Here is a 24,873-nt window from a genome sequence, read left to right as displayed (position 1 = left end):
AAATCACGAAAATAACAGCATGATTTGACCCTTTTAAAGCTGCATCAACTTTGTACCATGGCAGCTCCAAAACTGAAACTGAAATCAAGTTCCTCTTGCAACTTATTGGTTGTTACGGCAAAAACAAGAAGTCTATGGGCTCTCAACATGATTCTGTTCTTGCGGCACATCTCAAGATAGGTGTATTGTTATATACTTATGCAGGTTCATACAAATGTTGTGTCCATGGTGTCTTCATTTGTTTTTTTCTGTACCACTACAAGGATAAAGTATCCTTTGCAGAAATCTAATTCATATATGCACAATACACACAAGAACAGGGACCATTTTTTGCCTAATGGTGCATAACAACCAAAACATAAAGCAAAGTGTCACCTCTAGTTCACTTATTAAAGCAGCAGCCGACGCATGACCTTATATGTTCTCTGCTATGTTAATGCGTGAGGGGACAGACAGCAGCAGAGGGAGAGATTTAAATTATTCTCCAGGCAAACGAAATGGAGTCATAGCAAACAGTTCCCCACGTCACATCTCATATCAACAAATCAAACCCCACCACCCCAAGGAGCACTGTGAAGTCAGCAACATTTACACTGGTCACAACATGTGGAGCACAAAATGTCTTTGACTGTAAACGTTGTGTCAGTCTGTCAGATCCTCTGCTATGTTGTTGTGTGGATGTGGCACCAAACGGGTTCAGTCCTGCAGCATCGCTAACATCAGGCCCACTCATTAGTTTAGTGTTGTGAACTCACAGTGTGGGCTGTCAAGGTTGGTGCACGCAAACTCTTCTCACACAAAACACCGCACACAAACAGACTGCATGAGCAGATAAAAGACAATGGATTGACAGCTGACACCTCAGAATCAAGCATTCACGCCAATGCAAGAAAGAAGAAAGAAAGAAAAACTTGCACCTGACACATAAACATCACATAAATGCTGCATCACCAACAGTGGAACTTATACTATTTAACTTCTCACCAAGTTTGCTTTTGTGTGTGTTTTCTGTGCTTGTTACAATACACACCGTACACACTATCGCACAAGCATCATGTCGAAATGACTAGACATACACACACACACACACACGCTGAACCCCCCACCCATTGCTTCATGAAGGGTTTTTAATTTGCAATTACCTTGTCCAGCTCCCTGAGGTATAAACTCTTTATATTAGAATGTGGTCCAATGAGACCTGAACAAATGACAGCACACACTCGAACCTATGAACACACAGTCCAGTGCAGACTCCTGACCACATATATGCAGATAAAACATTGCCTGAATTATTAATAATATGTAATTGGTATTAATTAAAAGGCCCATGCATAAGAAAAGGCTTCATCAAACTGAGACTGAGATTAACTTGGACTTATATTGGAATTGCAGTTTCACTGAAATTTTGAAGATCAGCAAAAGACAATCATCTGCAACTGTCAGCAAAGAGACTACATATCATCTCCATTGTGATTTCATTGTGTTTAATTTGTTGAACCCCATCGTTCGATAAACTGTAAAAACATGTAAATGTGTAGCACGGGACTGTCACACAAAACTTACGTGGCACCAGTGGCTGAATACAAAAAATCCACATGCCACAAACATGCATGTATGCAGAGCTCCTTTCATGATGCACTTGCATGACATTACACTCTATAAGCAGAGATCGATGGGCTGATGTTTGCAATCAATCAGCTTCCTGTTCAAAGTGTGTGGTCAGTCTGTTTGTCCCGGAGGTGCTGACCTTATAATTGTCTGACCCAAACACCCTGCACCCTGTCAGGGCAGCTGGAAGAGACATCTGTCAGGAGGCACTAATGCTACTCTTTGTGTGTGTACAGTATGTTCTTAACACCATTGCTTCCACAATCATTAGAAAAGTATTTCATATTTTGTGGGATTTTTTTCAAATTCTGATGTCTGTGTTTCAGATTTACAGTCTCGACTTAATCCTTGAAATATTTGACGTTTTATAAACATGTTTATATGACAAAAATTTAATTAATATAGAGCAGAAAAATCACTGAAAGTTCTACATAAGAGTTATTTTCATTGTTTTGTGAAGTTAAAGCCAAAATATATTCCAAGGATCCTTTAATATAAACTTCCATGTGACATAATATCATGAAAAATGTGCTGAACCCTGGTGGTCAAACGTTAAAGTTTATTGCATGTTGCTGTCCATTAAATTTAACAATACAATAGTACTGCAGAATTTTCCAGTTGTTTTATTTTATTGTTTTAGGGGCCACAGATCAGCAATAGAACAGCAGGTTTAAAGGCACATTAAATAGAATTAACTGGCCTAACTAGATGAATTAATGGTGCATGACGTTGGCTAACTGTCTGATTAACCTACGACCTTTATGCTGTGTTCCTGCACACACACATTGAGACTGGGCTGTGTTAGTCACCTGTAAATGTCGAGTTGTGCAATCGTCACTCATGCGATGAACAGGAAATGCCAGGAACAGCAATTGCCCGAGACGCTCACACACAGAGTGTGGACCTGTGACCTGTAACTGAGCATAATGAAAAACAACAGAAGCACCCTGAGCCTTTGATATGTACAGACCAATACAACACTGACTGATGTGTGCTTGTTAGATGCTGCTGGGCACTCCAGACCTAACTCCTTTCTCCATAGTAAAAGTATTTTTTCATACATCAAGTAATAACACTAAGATTAGCATGTTAATTAAAAGGATCTATTTCTTGAATTTTAAAATCTGTTCTGCACTAGGAGTCCCCAGTCATTTGTTTTTTTCCAAACCCTTAGTAGGGATTTATTCATCTCATATCGTGCCTGACTTTAGTGGATCATAACATATTTGGTATGGAATTAATCTGCAGATGCTTCAGTTTAAGATAAGACCAAACTTTTCTATTGATGTCAGTTTTTGAGCCACAGCAAAGGGTCAAAATGTGGCCTGCAACTAACTAGGTCTAAGCAACTGCTGGAAATGCCTTTTGCTATGTCTTTACATGTATCGTAAAATGGTGAAGACTGCTGAAAAGACAAAGTCTAAGCTTTACAATATGCTAAGGAACATTATCAATATTTATTTGAACACCTGATTTCCTCGAGGCTTACACTTGAAGTAGAGAATTACTCTACTTGAACTTGTAACATCTTCATGTAAATAGTTTAAATAAGACAAGCCAAGTCAAGTCCAACATCTTCATCTAACGTATTAGCATGCTAATATTTGCTTGTTAGCACTAACCACAAAGTACAACTAAGCTTATGGGAATGTTATTAGTTTTGCAGATATTTAGTCATACATTTTTTGGACAATCTGAATGTTCTGACCTGATAATAGCAGCAGATGAGAAGACAGAAGATCATCAAAGTCATTACACTTCATCTTGATGGAGACATGATTGTCTGTACCAGATTCTATAGAAACATCTAATAACTTTTCACTCAATACCACAATGTCAACCTCATGGCTCTAAAGGGAAAAGTCAGTAGGATGCATCCTCTCTGCACCATCAATGTCTGAATACGATTAAAAGAGAATCCATGCAATACATCCAATATTTCAAACTAGATCAAAGAGAAAAAAAGAATGCTTAGACATACTAGCATCAGAAAAAAGCTGAATGCTTGTAGAGTCTTGTGCTCAATTTTTCAGGATGCTTCTCACATGGATTTTGTAGTTAAAGTTGACCACATGGGATATTCCCCAGTAACACACGTGTTAATGTCTTGACTTTTTGAAATGTAGCCCTCCAGCATGAGTTCATCTACTGTTTGTAGAAGTTTAAAGGTCACACTCTAACCAACCTCCTCCCTTTTATTTCCCAAGGCCCCCTGCACACAGCAGCATCAAAGCCTCGCCTGGATCAATTCATTAAGGGGCTTCCCTCTGATCACAGCCCTGCACGGCTCCCTCAGCTTCAACTGGAATACACTGACACACACACACACACACACACACACACACACACACACACACACACACACACACACACACACAGACAGAGACAGAGACAAACCAAGCCCTACCAGCAGCAATTTAAGTTGTTTTTAATGCTCAAAATACTTTTTAATAGAAGTTATACGTCACCTTCCTTTTATCCTTGTTTCATATCTGCTCAGCTCTCATATCTAAATTAATGAGACATTCAGGTTTCTAAATCACTACAGTTATATGAGCAACATTTTGTGCAAGGCTGATCCAAACTGAGTCAGAGTCTTGCAATATTTCAGCATTGTTTTACCCCTAATGAGATTGTTTTTTTTCTGGGAGTATATGAGAGAATAGAGCAGTAGAAGTGGAACAGCGTGTATATATCATTATCTACATCTACAAAATATTGCAGCCGTTATTTCACTGTAGAGTGTGAAAGTTCATTCTCTCTACTCAAGCTTCACTTACTAGCATTTTCTGAAGCTTTATAGCATGGCAACTTCATGACACCTGACCAAACACCACTGACTGTCAAGGAAGACAATGAGATGCTGTTGAAAGCCCTGGAAAAAGCCAGTGAGTGGACACTGAGATCAGATTTCTAAGTTTTTGTTAGAGTTGCTTCTCTACATCTGCATCATCTTTTTCTCTTTTTAGCAATTTACTACACCTCCCAGAACTCCATTGGTAGCCGATAATCTTGAAAATAGAGAAGGAAATATGGATAAGAGAGATCAAATGGTACTGAGTGAGCAATATAATAAGACCAAGAGAAGGAGCTTTCAGAAAAAACTTGCTAAAGTGGAGTCTGATTACAGCAGTGTGCTGGTTGGTTGCATTCTGATGTATTTTCTGTATCTGCAGGTGTACTGCAGAAATGAGTGTCTGTGCCTCGTTTACAGTGATTCACACACTGTGCGACTGGTTTGGCGGCTCTTGAAAGAAGCCTTTTGATGTTTCAGATGACTGAAAACTCCTTTGTGTCTGCCTGAAATTATCTGAAAGTGATATTTGTCCAATTATCCATCTGAATCATAAACATTCACCAAAATAGACCCAAAATTGCAACGTACACAAGCGGTGGCTGACGTGAACATGTGTTTTAGGATTATGATTTTTTTTTTCCATTAACACAAAGCCAAAAAATGAATATTCATAGACACTGTGAAGTCATCAAATGAAATATTCAACATGTTCGGGATATTCAAAGTGTCTCCTAATGAAGGGGGCAACATTGCTCTCGTAAATCAGAGACCTGCAGGCACTTTGTGAATCTAGTTCAAGATGAACATTAATTCAACAGGATTATTTAGAATCCATTCAAACAGCATCTATGCTTTTGAACCTCACACAGAGCACCACTTTGTTTTCCTGTTTGTATCAAATAAAACACAAAACACGCCATGCTTTCTTATTTAGATGTCTTGTCATGTCGTTTCACACAGATGCTAAACTGACAGGAACCAAAATGAAAGTGATATTTTCATTGGCTGCTAGTTCATCTTGTTTGCACTTTAGGTGAGAAGGCAATTTGGGCACGTACGGGATTTCCAGAGCTGCCGCACGCAACCACAAATCAAGGAGATGCTAGATGCAAAACATAAAGTAAATGAAAACAAGTCAGAGCACCTGCACACCTATTTCCATGCAAATACACAGTTTATTTTCTAAGCTTTGTGTCATAAAGTACGAGACATACCAAACACACACACAACAGTCTTTTAGAAACAGAAAACAGAGCTCATTAATTATCAGTCAGCACACCTGAGGTGATAGAAGACATCAAACACACTTCATAGGGTGAAACATTCAAGAAAACCACAAAGCATTACATTAAAATATGCTCACTTTTAAATGTTTCTGTAACTATCCAAACACAACAGACAGGAGACATGATATAGAAGTGTAAACCTAAAAATGCAGACTTTACTCATGAAATTCAGTTAACCTGTCAAAAAGAGCAGTACGGTTGTGTTTAATGTCTACTGTGGCTGTAGAAGAAGCTTTCTAAAGTTGGAGGGGGAAAAAAAACTGGTGATGTGGAGTTTGTGAACTGAGCATGTGTAGTTTGAAAGATCTATACATTTACCAGACGGCGTTTAACATAGGGGTGGGGAGGGGTTATTAACCACACTGTCCACTAACATTATGGGAATTTGAGCTACTGCTTTAATTTTGATCTTTTCTTTGTAAATCTTTGATTCTCACTTAGTCTCTCATTAGTGATGATTTAACAGTAGTGCATGTCATCAATGATAACATGCTGTTGTTTGGCAGGTATCATTTTTATCGTCTACCAGTTTAGCATGTTTGCACAACTAACATTTACTAATTAGCACCAGTGTTATTATGTAATGTGTTACTGTAATCACATTACATTTACCTGTAACGCAGTAATGTAAATAATCAAAGGTGTGCGTTTCATGCACACTTACGGTACAACTGCCTGATCTCTCATGCTAACATAAAGCTAATAGCGAAACAATTACGGACCCACAGTGATTCTCAAGCTCAGTTTATGCAGACCCCAACCAAGCAGCCAAAGCTTGTGTGCTGCTCATTAATCTCCGTCTTTCAGAAACAAACTAAGCACAAAGTACAGATGAGACTAATGGGAATGTTGTTACAGTAGTTTTTAACTTTTTGGGTCCAACAAACTAAACTTTTGACCCAATGGTTAAGCTAGGAGGAAAGTCGAGGGATCGCCAAAGTAATCTGAGGTCATCCTGTGGGAGTTTCGTTGTATACTTGCAAAGACAATAAAGATCTATTCTATCCTATTCCATGAACGTTTGAACCAACTTTCAAACCAATGTATTTAATAAATGTTGAAATATTTCAATATAAACCAGTGATGGACCAACCAGACAACTGACATTGCCATCCATACATGCTGCTAACGTGATTTTAAAAAATCATAAATTAGTTCATGGCCACATTTTACTGGGATGTGTAATATTCCACTGGTCCTACCTACTGTACTATATTGTGGAAATTTTCATTCCACTGAAATTTGAATTCTAACTAAGGACCAAAATACACAAACACACCAAGTACCGCAATGACTTCCTCAAAGTTCATTCCAAAAAAATTCAATCCTGTATTTCCCATCTCAATAAAACTATTTCCATGCCATGAAATCACACGATGAAACGCCTGATGCTCATTCCAGTTGCTGTTGGCTTGGTGACCTTCTGCACATCGCCATCCAATCAATACTCAGTGCTCGCTCTTACATAACACACATCTGTCTAGTTATACTGTATGTACACTCTGCATTTCACATCATGGAGTCATATCAGCCAGCCTTCACTCATTTGATGTGCTCTTCCCTTCATCATCCTCACCCCATTATCATCCATCCATCTCTTCCTTCATTCTTCCATCCTCTACCTCTCGCCTCTCTGTTCCCTACATCCACATCCCAAAACTCTTGCCTCACAGTTTTTCTTCCTTTTACTTTCTTTTATTTGCACACACTACTGGTAAAAGTAATAAGGCACAAACTTGAAGAGTGGAACTTTTTTTTGTGTGTGTTTTAACAATACGTATTTTGGAGATATCGTAACTGCCTCACAGCTGGAATTGACAGAGGGCTGTTATCTCAATGTAATGTGCACCTCTTCCAAAATGATGATGGATTGAAGTTTAGTGTACAATGTTTAATATTTGTCTTCGATCACTAACCTCAGTTGTGTCTCATCTCCAGGGTGTTGAGGTTAAAAAAGTCCCCAGGGTATCTGAACACCAATTTAAAGGTTCCAGGAGATACCATGTGGTAATTAGTGTAGACGTGTATTTTAATATGCTGTCCAAGTGTTTTTTATGATTCTATTGTAATGTGTAACATAAATTAAGATCCTGCAAACTATTTGACGGTTATTCTTACCAAGCCTTCATTGTGGATGAAATAAACACCTGGTTCTTCTATAACTAACCTCTGCCCCGAGCCTTCTGCTTTTAAAAGTCCATCCCAACACCGTCTTTATATCTCTTTTTTTTCTCACATCTTTTGGTCCTCAGCCAATCGTTTCTTCCTCTGATGTCCCACCTCTCCCTCCCCCACCCCGTTCCTCCCTTTCTTCTTTCTTTCTTTTCAGTCGGCCTCCTCCCCACTGCCCTACATTCACTCTTCTTCTTTTCATTCCCTCTATTACACTCTCCCCATCTCTATTTGCTCTTTCTTACGCTGATATCCAGCATGCTATAGAGCAAAAATCAGAGGAAAGTGGAGGAAGCGCGGCGAGTTTTGCTCCAGAATGACAAGACATAAAGGAGGGGATTTTGGTAGAGGCGATTAGCGGAAAGCAAAACAAAAACCTCTTGTCAATCTGGCTTATAATTCCATTAAAATTGTACATATGGTAGTTTACTTTGAGAAAAGCACTTATAATTAGCCTCAGCAGAGGCATCTGTGTGAGCGTGATAGTTTGTGCACATATGGCAGGTGTTTATCTGCACTTTTATACTTTTTTTCCCCATGTGCATGTGTGCTGATATGTGTCTGAACGTGTGTGTGCATGCATGTGTGTGTGAGTCCGTGAGCGGCAGTCTTAAGCAATGTGTGCTCTCCTGGACTCCTGATTTTGGCATCTCCTGATCTCCTGCGCAGGTTGGGATTTAAACAAAAAAAGACGGCAAAGCTGGAGTTGGACCCTGCTGACTGCTGAATCCTTCGTATGCAAACAGACGCTCACAATGCACACACAAACGCACACACACACACACATGCACACACACACACACACACACACACACACACACACGCACACAACAGAAATCTGCAAACAAGTGTGCTATCTATGCCCAAGGCATGAGGGGAGGGTGGGGAAGAGACACTAAGAGACAGCAGAAGAAAGGATGGCGAAGTGGGAATGAGGGGTTAGTGGTGGGGTGTGTGATGATGCTCGTGTGTTTGTGTGTGTGTGTGTGTGAGAGAGGGGGGGGGGGGGTGAGGGGAGGGGGGCAGGAAAAGCAGGAGAGAGAGACGGGGGACGGGAGGAGTGATAAGTAGATGATGAGCAGGAGTGACCGCAGCAGATGTTAACTGTCCTCCGTCTGCCGAGCAAACACATTCGACATGCAGTGACACACTCACAAACACACACACACACACACACACACACACACAAATAAATAGGGATGGAGAGACCAAAAAAAAGACCAAAGAAAAAAGATAGAAAGTGATTGTAATAACTAATTTTCCATCCTTTTTTTCCCCTCCAACCTCTTTTATTTTTTCCCATATTTATCTCCTTCTTATTCTCTCTTTCCAAGCTTTTTTTCCTCTGGGGATGATGGTAGATGCAGCTGGATATAACCCCCTCCATCCCGCACTCCCCCACCAAACACACACACACACACACACACACACACACACACACACAGACCCTCTCTCTGTCTCTCTCATTCTCTCTCTTCTCTCTCTCTCTCTGCCTATCTGGGAGAGAGGAGTGGTAAACAGGAGGAGATCTCATTTGGTTCCTGAACTGTTGCAGCGCTCAGTGCAGCCACACACACACATATACACACACACCCACACACACACTATCACTCAATCCCTCTCATACAAGCATATATATGCACACACACACATACACACACACATATACTCACACAGCACACAGGGGTCTTGGCAGCGAAAGATCCTAACAGTGCTGGACCACTCCGGACTCGCACCTGCCAGCACTGACTGAGCAGCACTTAAGGAAGAAAGAAGAAGAAGAAAAAGGAGAGGTGATACAGGAGGAGAAAAGGGGGAAAAAAAGAGGAATCTAAGAGGATAAGAGGAGCGTTTTGTGTTTGTCAAATCCCCCGGATCGACTCCCCCCTGGCTGACGATGGAGAACACATGAGGAAGAGAGAGAACTATGGGGACACTCGGGAGGAAAAAATGCTGCTGAGTAAAGTTTGTGGATATTTCTAGAGGGATTTTTTTTAACCCCTTAAACTTTGGGGAAGGATCACAGAGGAGGGTCGATTGTGCCAACAGTGCAAAGAGGAAAAAAAGGTGAGAGCGCAGGCTGTGATTTTATGCATGAAAATATCCACAAGCTTCCTTTTTACTTGTGAGACATGGTGCCTTTTCAACACTAAAAAGACTGGATTATAATATTTTAGTTTAAAGGTAAGATTTTCCTGCATTTTTTTGAATCTCACTTAAAGCACAAATAATTAACTTATAATAGTTTTTCAGTAGAAGAGCTGATTCCAAACACTTCATTTGCTTTGAATTGCTCTTTTTCACTTAAAAGTTGAGTGATGATCATCCCTCCGTTAGTGCTTCTGACTGACCTGTTTAAAACGTCCTCTGTCCTCTATTCATTATTGATTCCATAAGCATGTAAGATCAATAGATACATCATGTGTTTAATCATCATCTGGCTAAAATCAATCATATTTGAGTTTGCGGGAACATACAGCAGATCACTTTGTTCTCTGATTATCGCTGAAGTGTTTATTGCGCCTTGTAAAAAACAGCTTGATGAAAACTGAGAAAATGACTAATAATATTTGGTGTCTGCTGTGGCTTGTTATGTCATCATGAACCTATTTGTAACCTTTTTTAATGGCTTTGTGATGTATAAAGGCATCTTCGGTAACCTTCGTCTTGTCTTTAACGCTCTTCCACTTGTCTCCAAACATCTCTGCTTCCTGTTCAGAGCTGCAGGTGAGACTTTGGACAAAAAAGGGCTCTCCCAGCAGCATGGCGTTCATCAACCCTTCCTCCTGCCATCTTTTCCTCTTCTTTCTCTTCTACTCCTTGATCAACCAGCGTGCCCTCACCCAGGACCCATCTTCTACCCCGGTAACGGTAACCAAAGGCAACCCGGCCATCGTCTCCACCACGGTCGCCAACCAGACAACTGCTAGCTACATCGAGACGACTCAAAACACCCCTATAGAGACGGGGCTGTCCACTCCCATCAGCGGGGGCGATGCGGATGATGAGGACACACCTCCCGTTGGTGGGACGCGTTGCCAGGGCTACTACGATGTGATGGGCCAATGGGACCCGCCGTTCAACTGCAACGCAGGCATCTTTCTGTACTGCTGTGGCACCTGCTTCTACCGCTTCTGCTGTCAGTTCCGCCAGCAGCGGCTGGACCAGAACATCTGCTCCAACTACGACACGCCCATCTGGGCCAACACCGGCAAACCCGTGGCCACCATCACCGAAGGCGAGGAGGACCAGGACCGGGACCGCACACACCTCATAGTCTACATCATCTGCGGTGTAGTGGCCATCATGGTGCTGGTGGGCATCTTTACCAAACTGGGCCTGGAGAAGAGTCGCGGAAGTGGAGGTGGTGGAAGCGGAGGAGGAGCAGGCGGAGGAGCTGGGGCCGGGCATGGTGACATCAACACCAGGTGAGGAGCATGAGGATGTGTGTACGTGTGTGTGTGTGTGTGTGTGTGTGTTTGTTAGGAGGGGGAACACTTTGGAAACATAGAAATTGGGAGTTTGTGTGTGCATGTGTGTGTGTTTGTGTAAGCCTGCATGTATGTGTGTGTGTGTGTGTATGTGTGTGTGTGTGTGTGTGTGTGTGTGTGTGTGTGTGTGTGTACTTGCATGCGTTTTTCGAAGCTTTGCAAGAAGGTTGGAAAGTTGGAAATTCTTCCCAGGAGAAATCAAACAAAAGCAATTGCAATTCAGAGCAGGAAACTCAAAATGTTCAAGATGTCATTTTGGGTGACATCAGTAGGCGACGCACAACCTGGCAGCTGCGAATTTACAACTTCCAACTTTGAATGGAGCGCATGCGTATCTGTAGGCCTACTAACATCTAACATCTAACATCTGTGCATGTGTGCACGTCTAGGACTTCTCCAACAACACGTAACCACGTTTCTCCAGCTCATTCCAAACTGTGTAGCTGTTCCCAAAGCCTACTTAGACCAGAAGCTGACCCTTTTATCCTAGAGGACTAACTGGAATTTTTATTGAACTTAATATTAACCCTGGATACAAATAAATACTTTGCACCTGAATTTAAATTAGTGAAAAGTCAGACCTGAGAGATAATTCTTGATCTTAAAATGGTATTTTAAGAAACTTAGAATTGTTCTCTGAGCCATGTCATTTTCTATGAGTTACTAATCAGCATGTTGTGAATGAGTACAGTAAAACACAAGCTCGTGTGTGTATTCACCACATGGATGTATAAAGAGAACTGGATACAGCGTCGGAGGTGGGGCCCTGCTCATTCTCATGAAAGTTGCTCAGTGATGGCTAACTTCCGGGTTAGCCATCTGGCTAACTTAAATTGAGGTAAAACAACTCAATCATGTGACTCTTCTAGACTTTCAAAATGTGATCTGACCAAATTGACCTAATTCTGATGATTCAGTGAAAGATGCAAAAAGAAATGTCTATAGGAACAATTCTTTTTGGGCCCAATAGCATCATGAGATGTTATAATTGGCTTAAAATGGCTGAAATGGCTCATCTTGTATCCAATTCTCTTTATACATCCATGATACATCCATACATGCACATCATTCACACCTTATTTTTTACTTTTGCTCATCATCATTTGAAAACATGTTTCTAATTTTACATTTTTCTTTGTTTTTATTCCTTTGTGCTTGTTTCTTTTGTTTCTTCCATTCTTTTTTTTCTTTTTACATATGTATTTCAATCATTTTTGTACCATTTACTTTGCTTGTAAGCATGACATATATTTGAAATAAAAATAACATTAAAAAAAGAAAAAAGAAAAAAGAAAAATGGAATTTGCTGCAGTAGGTGTTTAAAGCCGCTCTCGAGTAAGGAATGTCTTTCTGTGCAAGAGTTCCGTCTTTCAAATTTGCTTCATGTGTGCAAGGTTTATTAATACTTAATTGTTATGTCATTCAATTTTTTTGTCTCCTTGAGCTGAGAAAAAGAGTAGCAACCACCTGAATAAAAAAAGAAAACCTGGTGTAGAAAATAAGCTTTTTGGTCTATTACTGTAGCATCTACAGTGTGGTACTTCAGTTTTAAAGCAAATCACTCCTGACAGACACACACACACACACACACACACACACACACACACACACACACACACACACACACACACACAACACACACATGTAAACACACATGGCTCCTGCTGCAGTTGGGTTAAACACATAGTCCAGGGTTCAGTCTGTTCCCCTCAGGAAATCATTACAGCAAACAGCGCACAGCATGGGCTCAAGTCTTCCCGCTTTCATCCCAAACTATCTAACCCTCGCTGCCTCTCCTCTCCTCTCATTCTCTCTTCTCTATCCGGAGCAAAGTCTTATTATATCTCTCCCAGCTTCTTGTTTTTGATCTTGTTTTCTTCCTTAAAACGTCTTGTCTGATCACGTGCCACTTGTTCCTCTCATCCTCTGGTTTTCTTTCTCACACATTCTGCTGTTTATGTTCTTCAAACTCGTCTTTCATCCGTCCTTCTCTGCTTTTCTTTGCATCCTCTCCTGAGGCATGTGTCTGGTTTCAACCACTCGCATCTTTATTCATTCCTTTCTTTTTTTGCCTCCGTCTCCACCTTCGTTTCACCTTTAGCTCATCCTTTCCATCATTGTCACATCTTACTTCTCTCTCTCTCTCTCCTCCCTCTGCTTTAACTTACTTAATGGCTTGTTTAAGCATTTTAATTGAGAAAGTGGACACACACACACACACACACACACACACACACACACACACACACACACACACACACACACATATACACACACACAGACAAACAGACGAACTCCCTCCGCCGAACCTCCAGAAATCGACCAGCAGCTCTGCTTGCGCGTCTCCCATTAACCTGAGCCGCAAACTCATTCTGCGGATAACACACAGCCAGGATTAATATTTCCTGCAGGGTAGCACCTCACCGAAATAGAAACATTCCGGCTGCATAAACACCCTCCTTCTGTGAGCCCATCTCGACAGATTACCGCTCCTCCTTGAGATTAAACAAACTTCACCAAGATTACAGCTTTACCGTTTCTGGACTGCTCTGCCTGCATGCTCATTTAGTTATTAGCCTGCTGACATAAATCCCTGGTCCAAAATTGTACGTGTGACTAAGACCTCATGTACTCGAGGCACTTCATGAGGTGAAATGCATAAATAAGAACATATGAGAATAACCCACTTTTGGCGAAAGCACAAAAGGGAACTTCTGGCCTTTGCTCTCATGTCGTCACATCTCTCCCACTCAGCCATGCACCTGCTCTTTTTTATTTATTTTATTTTTTATACATTTATTAATTTTCCACCGCCTCCTTCTCTTTATCTCAACATTCTAGGAGCAGAATATGATTAACGCTCTGAAATCCCACCAGTTCTTTCCTGAATCAGCTTTGAAACTTAAAATCCAATGTGAACCCCCTCTCAGATTACCCTCCTCCCACGCACACACCTTCTAATACATGTCCAACACACACACACACACACACACACACACACACACACCTTCCAACCCAATCGGGTTCAGTCTGTTTGCATGCCACACTAATCCTCAGCCAACAAAGGGAAACAGAGAGCGCTGCCTTAGGTCATACATGTCACGTCTAATGAAAGGCCTAAAATGGAGAGGGGTTGGCTTTACAGCGAGAGAGTAAACAAACCCCGATGACCTTCATGTTGTTACGTGCGCACACACGCGCGCGCGTACGCAGTGATTTATAGTTCAATTAACAACAAGAATGATAGTGGTGGCATTTAGGTTGCATGAGTACGGTTCAGATCACTACAGTGAACGCTCAGGATAGCCAGGAGGCGAGACGCACCGCAATACAATGGTCACCTAAAGCAAGCGCGGGAGGTCGAGGGCCAACATGGTGGAAGCAGAGGTCACAAGTTCCACACAGAAAGAGCGTGTGTGTGTGTGTGTGTGTGTGTGTGTGTGTGTGTGTGTGTGTGTGTGTCCTTGTGCAAATGTGGCAAAGCGTGAGTGTGTGCATTCATGCGTGAGTGTGTGCATGTATGTCTCTGGCCACCCCAGCTGCTGTCAACAGGGAAACCTTTCAACTCCAAATCAAATATAGATAAATAAAGTCAAATATTAGACACAGTTCACTACCCCATCAAGATCATGAAAGCTGCTCAAACAGCCTCCCTATGGAGTCCAATATATTTTATTCTTCAAGCGGTAAATATGGATGTTTTTCTTTACATCCTGGAGGTACAAGGTTTTCACATGGCATCAGCACTTCATGCACATGGTTCTATATGTTTGACTGTGTTTGCAGGCAGTTTATCAGTGTGTGTGTGTGTGTGTGTGTGTGTGTGTGTGTGTGTGTGTACTGCAGTAGGCTTTTTAGCCATTGTGTTATGTAATAAAGGACACAGTGTCACTTAAAGGGTTTGGATGCTCTGCCCTGGTTTAAGGCAGGCACTCAATACAGTGTGGACATACGGACTCAGACCGCATTCAACAAATGAGATCACTTTTCCATTTCACCCTCTCTCGCTCTCTTTGCTTGTGATACACAGACACAAACACAGGCACTCATGCTGGCACACACACACACACACACACACACACACACACACACACACACACACACACACACACACACACACACACACACATCCTAATGACACCAGGATTTGGTGTCATACACTATTATTATTGGACAGTTGTGATTTACAGGGACTCTGAACTATGAAATCACACATTTGTATTTCACATGTATTCACAAACAGGGTAGAATACAGACTGATTCTAGAGCTACAGGCTTATAATAAAACTTTAAAAGTGATGTCTAAGTTGTAACTACTGGCTTTATTAATGTTTAAGCAGTGATATGCCATTATAAAGAAACACTTCTTGATTGACGGGTTCTTCGGCTGTCCAGCATAACTTGCTTTGTTTTTTAATAACGCTTTAATTCATCTTGATAGCTTATTAGAATGTGAGAAACTCATGACCCTCCATTAATGACAATCTAACATTTATAACTGCAGACTTGATGACTTGTTAGGAAATGATTTAGTCATTGATGAAGGCTTATGCATTTCTCAGTTTTTAATTAGCTATCAGGTTTTGAAAATTGTTAATCAAGTGTTCCTCCATTATAATAATCTGCAGTTTCATACATAACAATTAAAATGGTCATTTAAGTACAACTGTTCTCTGAGGGAGGTGGAGGGGAGCTGCAATAATAGGAGATTTTGTTAATAAGTCTGAGGCTCAAATGGTCAAAATGTTCATTTATTATAAAATCTGTACCTAATAGTTCCAACTCACCAAAGGTTTCAATATCAAATACATATAAAAACCTACTTTTGGGAATATGCAACGTTGCGTCTTCTTGTAGGCTATGTAAACTTTTCAGAGCATTTTTGCCTGAAACTTTTGTGAATTTCTGCTCCTACAATAACCCAATATAAACCAGTAGAGTATACAGACTCTCACAGGAACATCAACATTCATACACACATACACAAATATACTGTGCTATCATAGACTGTAAAAAATAATGGACTTGGCCACCAGGATGTCAGTCATTGGATTATGGACCTTGGAGCCTTGGGTTTGACAATTTGACAGTTAGTTGCCATCACAGCTTTTTGGAGGACAAGAGGGTGGCGCCAACATTAATGCTATGCTTAACTGTGATCATGCTAATGCTAATTCATAGTATCGCTAGCAAAACACAGCATTAAAAACCATTAGATACAATGTATTTACCAGAAAACTGAACATTCACCCTTAAGCATACCCTGCTTAAATCTAGTTTACTCTAAATGGCACCATAATTTACACAATGAACATCATGATGTGTCAAAGAAGATTTGAAACTAACGATTGAGACCACAAACTCATTAGGAAAGTGTTTGCTGAGGTAATAAATCAAGTGAGAAATAGGGTAATTTTCTCACAGACATCCGTACAATCAGACTTCTTTTTGGGATAGTAGATTCGCCCCCTGCTGGTAATAAGAGAGAATGCAGGTTTAAGCCACTTCCGCATTAGCTTCACTTTTCAGACCCAAAGTTTCCCGCCCAACAGTATTTCTCTGATGAGCCCCACCTCTCCGTTGCTGCTATTTCTTCTGTGACTTCTTCTGGTTTAAGGAGGTAGGAAAAGACTCCAGTCAGGATGCAGATCACACCGATGTGAAGCATAAATACCTGTCATACTAGAAAATACGTCTGCACAAAGACATGAAAAAAGCCAGAAGTTTTTGAGCGAGTTTTGTCAGTTTCCTCCTCCTCCGATTAAATTTCACAGCTTCCCTCCATCTCTCCTGCCTTCTGACTACCTCCAGGCTTAAGTTGTCACTCTCTATCACCTCTCACCTGTCACCGCTGTGTTTGTCTACATGCATGTATGCTTGTGAGTAAAGATTTGCACATGTATGCTCCTGCGTCACCACTCAACACAGTTCTTCCCAAAATGAAAGGACATATAGGTTGACAGCTTCCTGGCTGAATCAGATGTGACAATTTTCACCCTCCAGCTACTTTACCTTCCTCTCTCTTCCTCTACTTGCTCCTCTTCAGTCCTGCCAGGCTTCACATAGGCCCACACACACTTAAATGTGGGTCAGCGCCCACTGAGTCAAGGTTTTGGCTGTGTGCTGTTCCTGTCTTTTGTCTTTGTGGTTGGCCTGTTTATCAGGGTGAGGAAAAAAAATTGTTGACATCTAAAAAGTTTAAAGATTGGCAGTTTGTATCTTTCACGCCTTCAGGGTGGCATTTCCAGTTTTAAATCCCCAGAAAAAAAGTTATACCAAGATGAAAATTCAGTAGGTTACAGTCAAGCCCATATCAATCAAAAGTGAAGTTCATAGACCAGTAGACGCACTGAGAGTTGGCCCCTGTAGCTCTATTTCATCCGTCTTCCAAACTTCCAACAAGCCATCTGTTTACAGCTTCAAAACACACGAAAACTAGCGAAAAAACAACCCAGGTAACTGTGTGGGCTGCTGAAAACTTCAAATTTAGCATACAACGGCATAGACTCACAGATCAGTTATTAAATGCTCATAGAAACTTAAGATTGTCTACGAGGTTTCATTGTTAAAATTGGGTGGAGTTTAAAAAAAAACCTGTATTGCAGAACCAATCCAAAATCTTTAGGGCACCCCCCTTATATTGGGGCAGTGAGATGCAGTTCACTACAGAGGAGAATGGGGGGAAAGCATAATTTCTGGTAAGGTGTGTTGTAGCAGCTAATAAGGTATGAACGGCCGATAAGGTAATAACAGCCGATAATGTAATAATTTTGCCCATTTTAAATGTAATACAGCCGATAACGTATTAACTTTTTGCCAGTAATGCAACAAGTTATTACATTTTATATCCAATAAGAAACTTAAATAAAGTGATAATAGTATATTATTCGGTTATCGACTCCAATTATTGCATTTGTAAAGGATATTTTAACCTAGCTAACAACGTAACAACTAATTACATTATTGGCAAAAAGTTATTACATTATTGGTTCAGAAATGTCATTATGTTATTGGCCAGATATTTCCTTATTGACTTTATTGTATTAAAAAACTGGCAAAGTTAATACGTCAATGGCTGTCATTACGTTATCGGCCGTCACTACCTTATTGGCTGCTATATGTGTACTTGACAAAATGTAAGAAGCGTAGGTCTGTTAGTCCCTGTTCTCACCACTGTTCAAGAGCAACTGTGTATTTAGAAATCCCAAGACTTAAGTAAATAGAGAGCTCCAATTGTCTGGTATCACAACACTAACAAGAGCATTGCCTCCACTTCCACGGTGGCAGAGGGATAGGCTACATATTAGCTTGTTAGCATGGAAATAAAACCACAGGTGCTACTAGTTCAGTATCTAACAACTTAATAATAACCCCAGAAAATTATAAAAGGTGTCTTGAGGAATTCAAAATCACCATACCTTTCACCTTTCATTATCATGGTGGAAAAAACATTTTCACAAGACACCTGTTTTCTTCAGTGAAAAGCTGAACAAGTTAGCTTGTTAACAGCAGTTAGATACAGCTAGACATCTGCGTCTGTTAACAAGCTAACTTGTTTAGCTTGAATAGATAACCATAAAGACTCCATGAAACTGACAAATCACTATAAAACATTTAAAAATCACAGGGCAATTTCTGTGCTAGAGATGATTCTTACATCTATCAGCTATATATTACCCATGAAACTGTATACTAAATGTAGGTTAATTACAAATAAATCACAATAGGAGCATTTTTCTTCAGTTTTCAAGATGGTTAAAAATACATATTGAATATAAATCTCTGACAGAAGGAGAGTTAGCTTAGCACAAAACCACAAACACGCTGCAATTAACTGCTCAATGATAATCCACACAGCTATGTAGGCTACTTGAAAACTGTAAAATCACCATATGTGTCACCATTAATCCTGTTTGCTACGCGTATTATAATTACAGCTACATGTTGTGTCCAAGAAATCAACTGTCAGATGTAAGCGTAGGTGGAAATGGCTCATCGTTCATTGTTTTTAAGACCAAAAAGAACAAACTTGTATGATTTGATAGATTTGGTGCACAAATAAATTGAAGAAAGTACAAAGAGAATAGATTCAGTTAAGCTGTGTGCGTCTCATAGATGTTCATTTAAATAACTGAGGAAAGTCAACAAACCAAACTGAGACAAAAATGGGTGGTTTACTGTTAATCATCTATAAACGTAAGCCTTAATTCATTCTTGAGTGACATACATGTAATTTCAGAGACAATGGAGCAGACACTGCAACACAATCTAAAATAGCAGAGATATAAACCCACTGCAGTGCCACAAAAACACATTTTTACTGTATATGCAGGCTTTTATATGTGAGATGCACAATGTCAACTTCTCACTCTTTATCAGTAATCGTCAGTGGCAGCAAATCTGGTTTTACTCTTACTGCACCTTTGATGAAAAGAGGGAGCGACGAGAGAGCAGTGACAACAGAGGGGAAATAAAGAGATTGTGATACGGAGATATTTTTCTTTATCAGTAGAAAGGATTATCTAAAAGTTCTGTTTTTAATAGATAAATTGCATGAAGGATAATGTCAAGAAAGTGGAATGTGATTTTTGGGAGAAGACAGATTGTAAAAGTAAAGCATGAGAAAAATGACAAAAGGAGAGGATTGATGAGTCTAATGGATAGACAACACAGAGTGTGTTAGTGTGTGTGTGTGTGTGTGTGTGTGTGTGTGTGTGTGCAGATGGAGGTTAACTGCTGTCCTAAGGAAAAGGTCAGAGATGAAATACACACAGCACAGCTTTCAACAGGCTAATCTGGCTCTTTCAGACTGTCATTATGTGTTTATCATTCCCACATACTGCGACATAACACCAAGGCTGAATAACATCACCAGTAGCTATCAGATAAATAGCACCAGAGCTAAAAAAAAACATGAAAATGTAATTGTAAATGAAGTGGAAGAAGCGATAAAAGCAGAGATAAAATGATGGATGGATGTTTGCATCCACATGTGGAGTTACAGGATCAATAATGTATGTGTTAATGCACTAGAACTAGGGTATGACACTGCACGGTGTGTCCTGACCATACATATCAGCCTGACTGTATTCAGGACATTTTACATTAGAGCGATCAATGGAGCCGTGCTGCAAAGAGACACAGAGACATGCAGCGGGGGGATTTCTCTGATGGGTTCAGTGCTTCAAAGTTTGCTTTCAATGATATTAGTTGTAACTAATCTGTGTGTGTGTATGTGTGTGTGGGTGCGCGCACTCTGATCTGAGTGATCTGGGTGGGTAATTGATTGTTACAGGACATTAGCAAAGTCTCATCTCACTGTGGCAGTGATGTGATGGCGGAGCATGGAGGTTCTGATGATCTCAGATTTTAGGAACATTGTCATTACATAACATGCTACATGAAGGCTAATCATGGAAAATATTAGCTTTATATACAGTTGAAGCATCATATTCTGTCAGGTTTTTGCAACAGTAGGAATCAGGAAGAAAATTAGTATATATTTAATTGCCAAAAATCAGAGTAGAGATGTGTTTTTTTAGCTTTTGGAGCCTAACATTATTAAAAGTTTTATGTTTTTCTTGTTTAATATTGCAGTAAAAATGCAACTTTTTCCAAATTGGACATTAGTAGAGAAAACATCTGCGACTGTTGAAACAAGAGTGATTGCTGCCTGAAGAAATGGATTCAGCATAACAAAGCACAATGGTCATTTTAAGCATTTACAAGGACTATAAGGTAAAGTTGCCGCAGATCTTTAACCTGACCTGGGTTCATGGCATTGCATCATTTTATTTTGGGAAGTGTAGCTATTTTATGCAAGCATGTTATGCAAACTGGTGAATGATGTGAGCATTGGTTGAATTTGTTTAAATTCTCACAAATTCCTGCTGGGGTTGATTAGAGTAATGTAAAGGACAGGCACAAATGAATGCAAATGCAATGCTATGCTGCATATTAATGACATCACTCAGTTTGCAAACTCTTTACATGGTGGAAAAGCTAGAGATACTGTGTATTCTGAGAGGTTTGAAAGAGGTGATGACAGTAACAACCAAGCACACTTACTAGAGAGCACAAATTTAACGAATGAGACCATAATGACTCATAAAAAAAGTGATTCACTCAGTATTTCTACAGAGAACATGATCCACTGGAGTCAGGGATATTTTGGATCTAGCAGGATGGCATTTCACTTTAAGGTACTTCTGCATTGGTTCCAGCTTCAATCCCCAGTAGTTACCACTTGGTTAGATGAAACTAGAAGAACTGGGATTCTTCCATGTTAATGCATTGCTTATTGTAAGACAGGAACAGGAAGTCTAGAAGTACACTGGAAATATATAAGCTTAGACAGTCTCTTTCTGTCAGTCTACATCAACCTGTGATTCCTAATACTTTAACCAGCTGCACGTCCATCTTTGCACGCCAGCCGCAGTAACTCTCGTGAAGCTCAGCCAACACTCCACAAACACTACATCGCCTGGAGACAGGTGCAATTTTTGTTGCGGATTAAAAGTCCAAATCAGCAAGTTGTCTGAGTGGCGAGCCAAGAGAAAAGTGCGTGGAGACCTGAGGCGCCGAGCGGCAATGAGTCACAGAGGGGATGAGAAGCAGAGAGACAGAGAGAGAGACTGGAGGAGAGGAAGACAAATGGTATGGTTTAAAAAAGTAGGTAGAGGAGAAAGAGACAGATTTAGGGCTGAGTTTAGTTGAGGGGAAAGAATGAGGAGACGGGAAGGACAAAGAATTGAAAAGTGGAAGAAAGAAGAGGAGAGAGGAAGAGAGATCAGGAGGTGTTTAAAATCTCTTTGTTGTGCCATGCAAATATTTAGAAGGGGACAATTTGTGTGTGTCATAATCTAACACACACTTTTACATGCACAGTGTGTACAAAAGGATCCACAGTAAGATGATTAAGATCTGAATTGATTTGAATGAATGAATAATTTGCTGTTGCAGAATCAGGTTTGATAAATAGGGTGCGACTCAGACAGAAGTGTGTGTTTGAGTGTCTTATTTTGATGTGATTTTAATTTTGGCTTCCCCACCTTCCTCCAGGATGCCTCATCTACTTTTAATTGAGCTTGTGATTTCCTACATTTCCCAGAAAGCTTTTAATCAGAGTAGCTGTACCTCGTTTTAAGGGTTCCTCTACAACGTTTCACTCGCACAAACTGTTCACACGTACCATTTAACCACATGTGATACTTTTGGTTGATAAAATAAGCAGCTTTATCGTAGCTGACACCAAAACAGCTTCATGCCATAAACAATATCCCCGCAGGAACCATTTTTTTGGCATCTGTGACACCATTACTCAGTTTGTAGATGATCAGAGAAGTGGCCAGAGGGTCTCGTTTTTCTATTTGGCAGGTTGAGTGTGAACACGTTGCCAGTGGCTGTCGCTGTCAAGTCGGACATACTCTTAAGTTCTGTGTGTTTTGTGTACCTGTGCGCATGAGTGTGTGTGTGTGTGTGTGTGTGTGTGTGTGTGTGATAGTGGGGGATAAGAGTACGAGCTTGTTAGCGGAACAGAGGCACCGGTGTTTGAATTATTGATCAAGGGAGTGAAATAGCATCAACACTGTAAATTCAGCAAGTGCGCAGAGAGAGGAAATGTGTTTATTCAAAGTGATGAGCATGTGTGCGTGTGTGTATATGTGTGTGTGAGAGACAAGGAGGGAGGTGTCATAAGCTGTGAAAAGGAGGTTTGAGGTGGTCGGGTAGCATGTGTCTTCATCTGATGGTAAATTGATTAAATGGATGGAAAGTCCTTGCATAGGAAAGTGCAAATATATTTATGTATGTGTATGTGTGTGTGTGTGTGTGTGTGTGTGTGTGTGTGTGTATGTGTGAGTGAGTGATCCTGTGATTCCTTTTGCATTTCTTGAATCCAAAAACAACAAGCCCTGAGTCCAAACACGACCATATTGCAGGAGATCGTTCCCGTATGTTATGCAGCAAAAACACGCCGCCAGTCAAATACAGCTGACTGGAAATCATCCTCAAGGTTGAACAAAACCATATGAATGTTGTAAATGTGCCACTTTTTTTGCTGAAAATGTCTTCACAGTGGAAAAAAAGTTATTTTATGTTATTTGGCCTAATCTAATCAGTTTAGTGAAGTAAAAGATTCTTCCAAAATAGAGAGTCACATGACACAAGTATCCATGCCAAGATACAGGCAGCGGCTTCATACTCCTGATGTAGCTTGAAGTGAATGAAGTGTGCATGGTTGGGTCAACATCTGCACAATATTATACAGATAATTGGCAAAAGCATCCAAAAATGAAATAAGAGACAGTTTTCAATGTTTGCTGGGTGATTCCACATGATCTGTACCACTGTTAACATCTGTTAACCACTGTTACAGTACACACACACACACACACACACACACACACACACACACACACACACACTTCTCACCAGATGTAGAATTACACAACCCCATCTCTTTTAACACTTGATACATAACAATACGCACACAGGCTTTCCCCACACTCAGTGAACACACCCTCCCTTGGGATGAAGGGACGTACTGTAAATGTAACGCTTGCATGTGTGTGTGGCGTATGCAGGAGTTCCAGCTGTTGGAAAAAGCCCTGTGGTGAGGATAGCAGATGATTTTTCTAAACGTGTTCACTGACGGACTGATATTTTTGAAATCAAGTTATGCGATGTCTCAATTGTGAATATTTCATCTGGCCACTTTAGATCTATTTTCAGATTTAAGGATGGTATGAATTATGATTTCTGGCCTTCCTGGTTTTTGTACATATAATATTGTGTGTTTGTACACAGAAGCTAACCATGTTTACCTGAATCTGTCATTCAGCTGCTGGACTGTTGGTTACTGGATATATGAGCTTTACATATGTGTATTTGTTTCTATCCATCCCTCTATCCATGGTGAGGACGGGCAGCATTTGTGTGTCACAATGTGAACACACAGAAAGATACTGAATAAACAAAATGTTCCGCCAGTCACAGAAATCCTTGGTTATTACAATTTACTCAGCTTACTGATCACCTGGGGCCAGATTCATCAAACTCTTTGTAGATTCATAACTAAATCTGTGTGTACGCACAAAGCCACAAATATGTGTACACATTTGTTTGATCAGATTTATAAAGCTGTGTGTACTGTACACATGCTTCTGTTTCAGAAATCTCTCTTATTGTGGATCTAGGTGAACGTGCACAAGCCTCATTCCTACTTGTACAAGTAGGCATGAATGGATGAACACGTGCCCTAAACCAGCTGTTTTCATATCAATATGCTGCCTGCTCCACCAGGCTGTATACCTGTCAATGAAACAAACAGGAGAGAAGAAGTGCAGTTTCACAGATTGTGTTGCACCGCTGAGATTCTCCAACAACCAGAGGAGTTGTCATTACGCACAACTCTGTGGTTATTTATACAGTCCATTTCATGAAATTATCACATGGACCTCTAAACCATCAGCAGCAGTGATGTCTCAGATTTGATCAATGAGTAGTCTGTAGCTCCTAT

The 24,873-nt window shown here is 40.5% G+C and overlaps 1 protein-coding gene across 1 annotated transcript in view; it reads left to right on the top strand.

Annotated features, from left to right (window-relative positions):
* The first annotated feature begins 10,626 nt into the window (after positions 1-10,626).
* Positions 10,627-24,873, top strand: part of shisa8b (shisa family member 8b) — a 29,697-nt gene continuing 15,450 nt past the window's right edge. Inside the window, exon 1 of the mRNA XM_053341731.1 lies at positions 10,627-11,291. Coding sequence (XP_053197706.1) covers positions 10,627-11,291 — 665 coding nt within the window. The remainder of the gene's footprint in view (positions 11,292-24,873) is intronic.

This window comes from Scomber japonicus, chromosome 20 (genome assembly GCF_027409825.1).
Source record: "Scomber japonicus isolate fScoJap1 chromosome 20, fScoJap1.pri, whole genome shotgun sequence".
Classification (NCBI taxonomy): domain Eukaryota; kingdom Metazoa; phylum Chordata; class Actinopteri; order Scombriformes; family Scombridae; genus Scomber; species Scomber japonicus.
The sequence above is the reverse complement of the archived record's forward strand: the minus strand, read 5'-3'. Positions and strand labels throughout refer to the sequence as shown.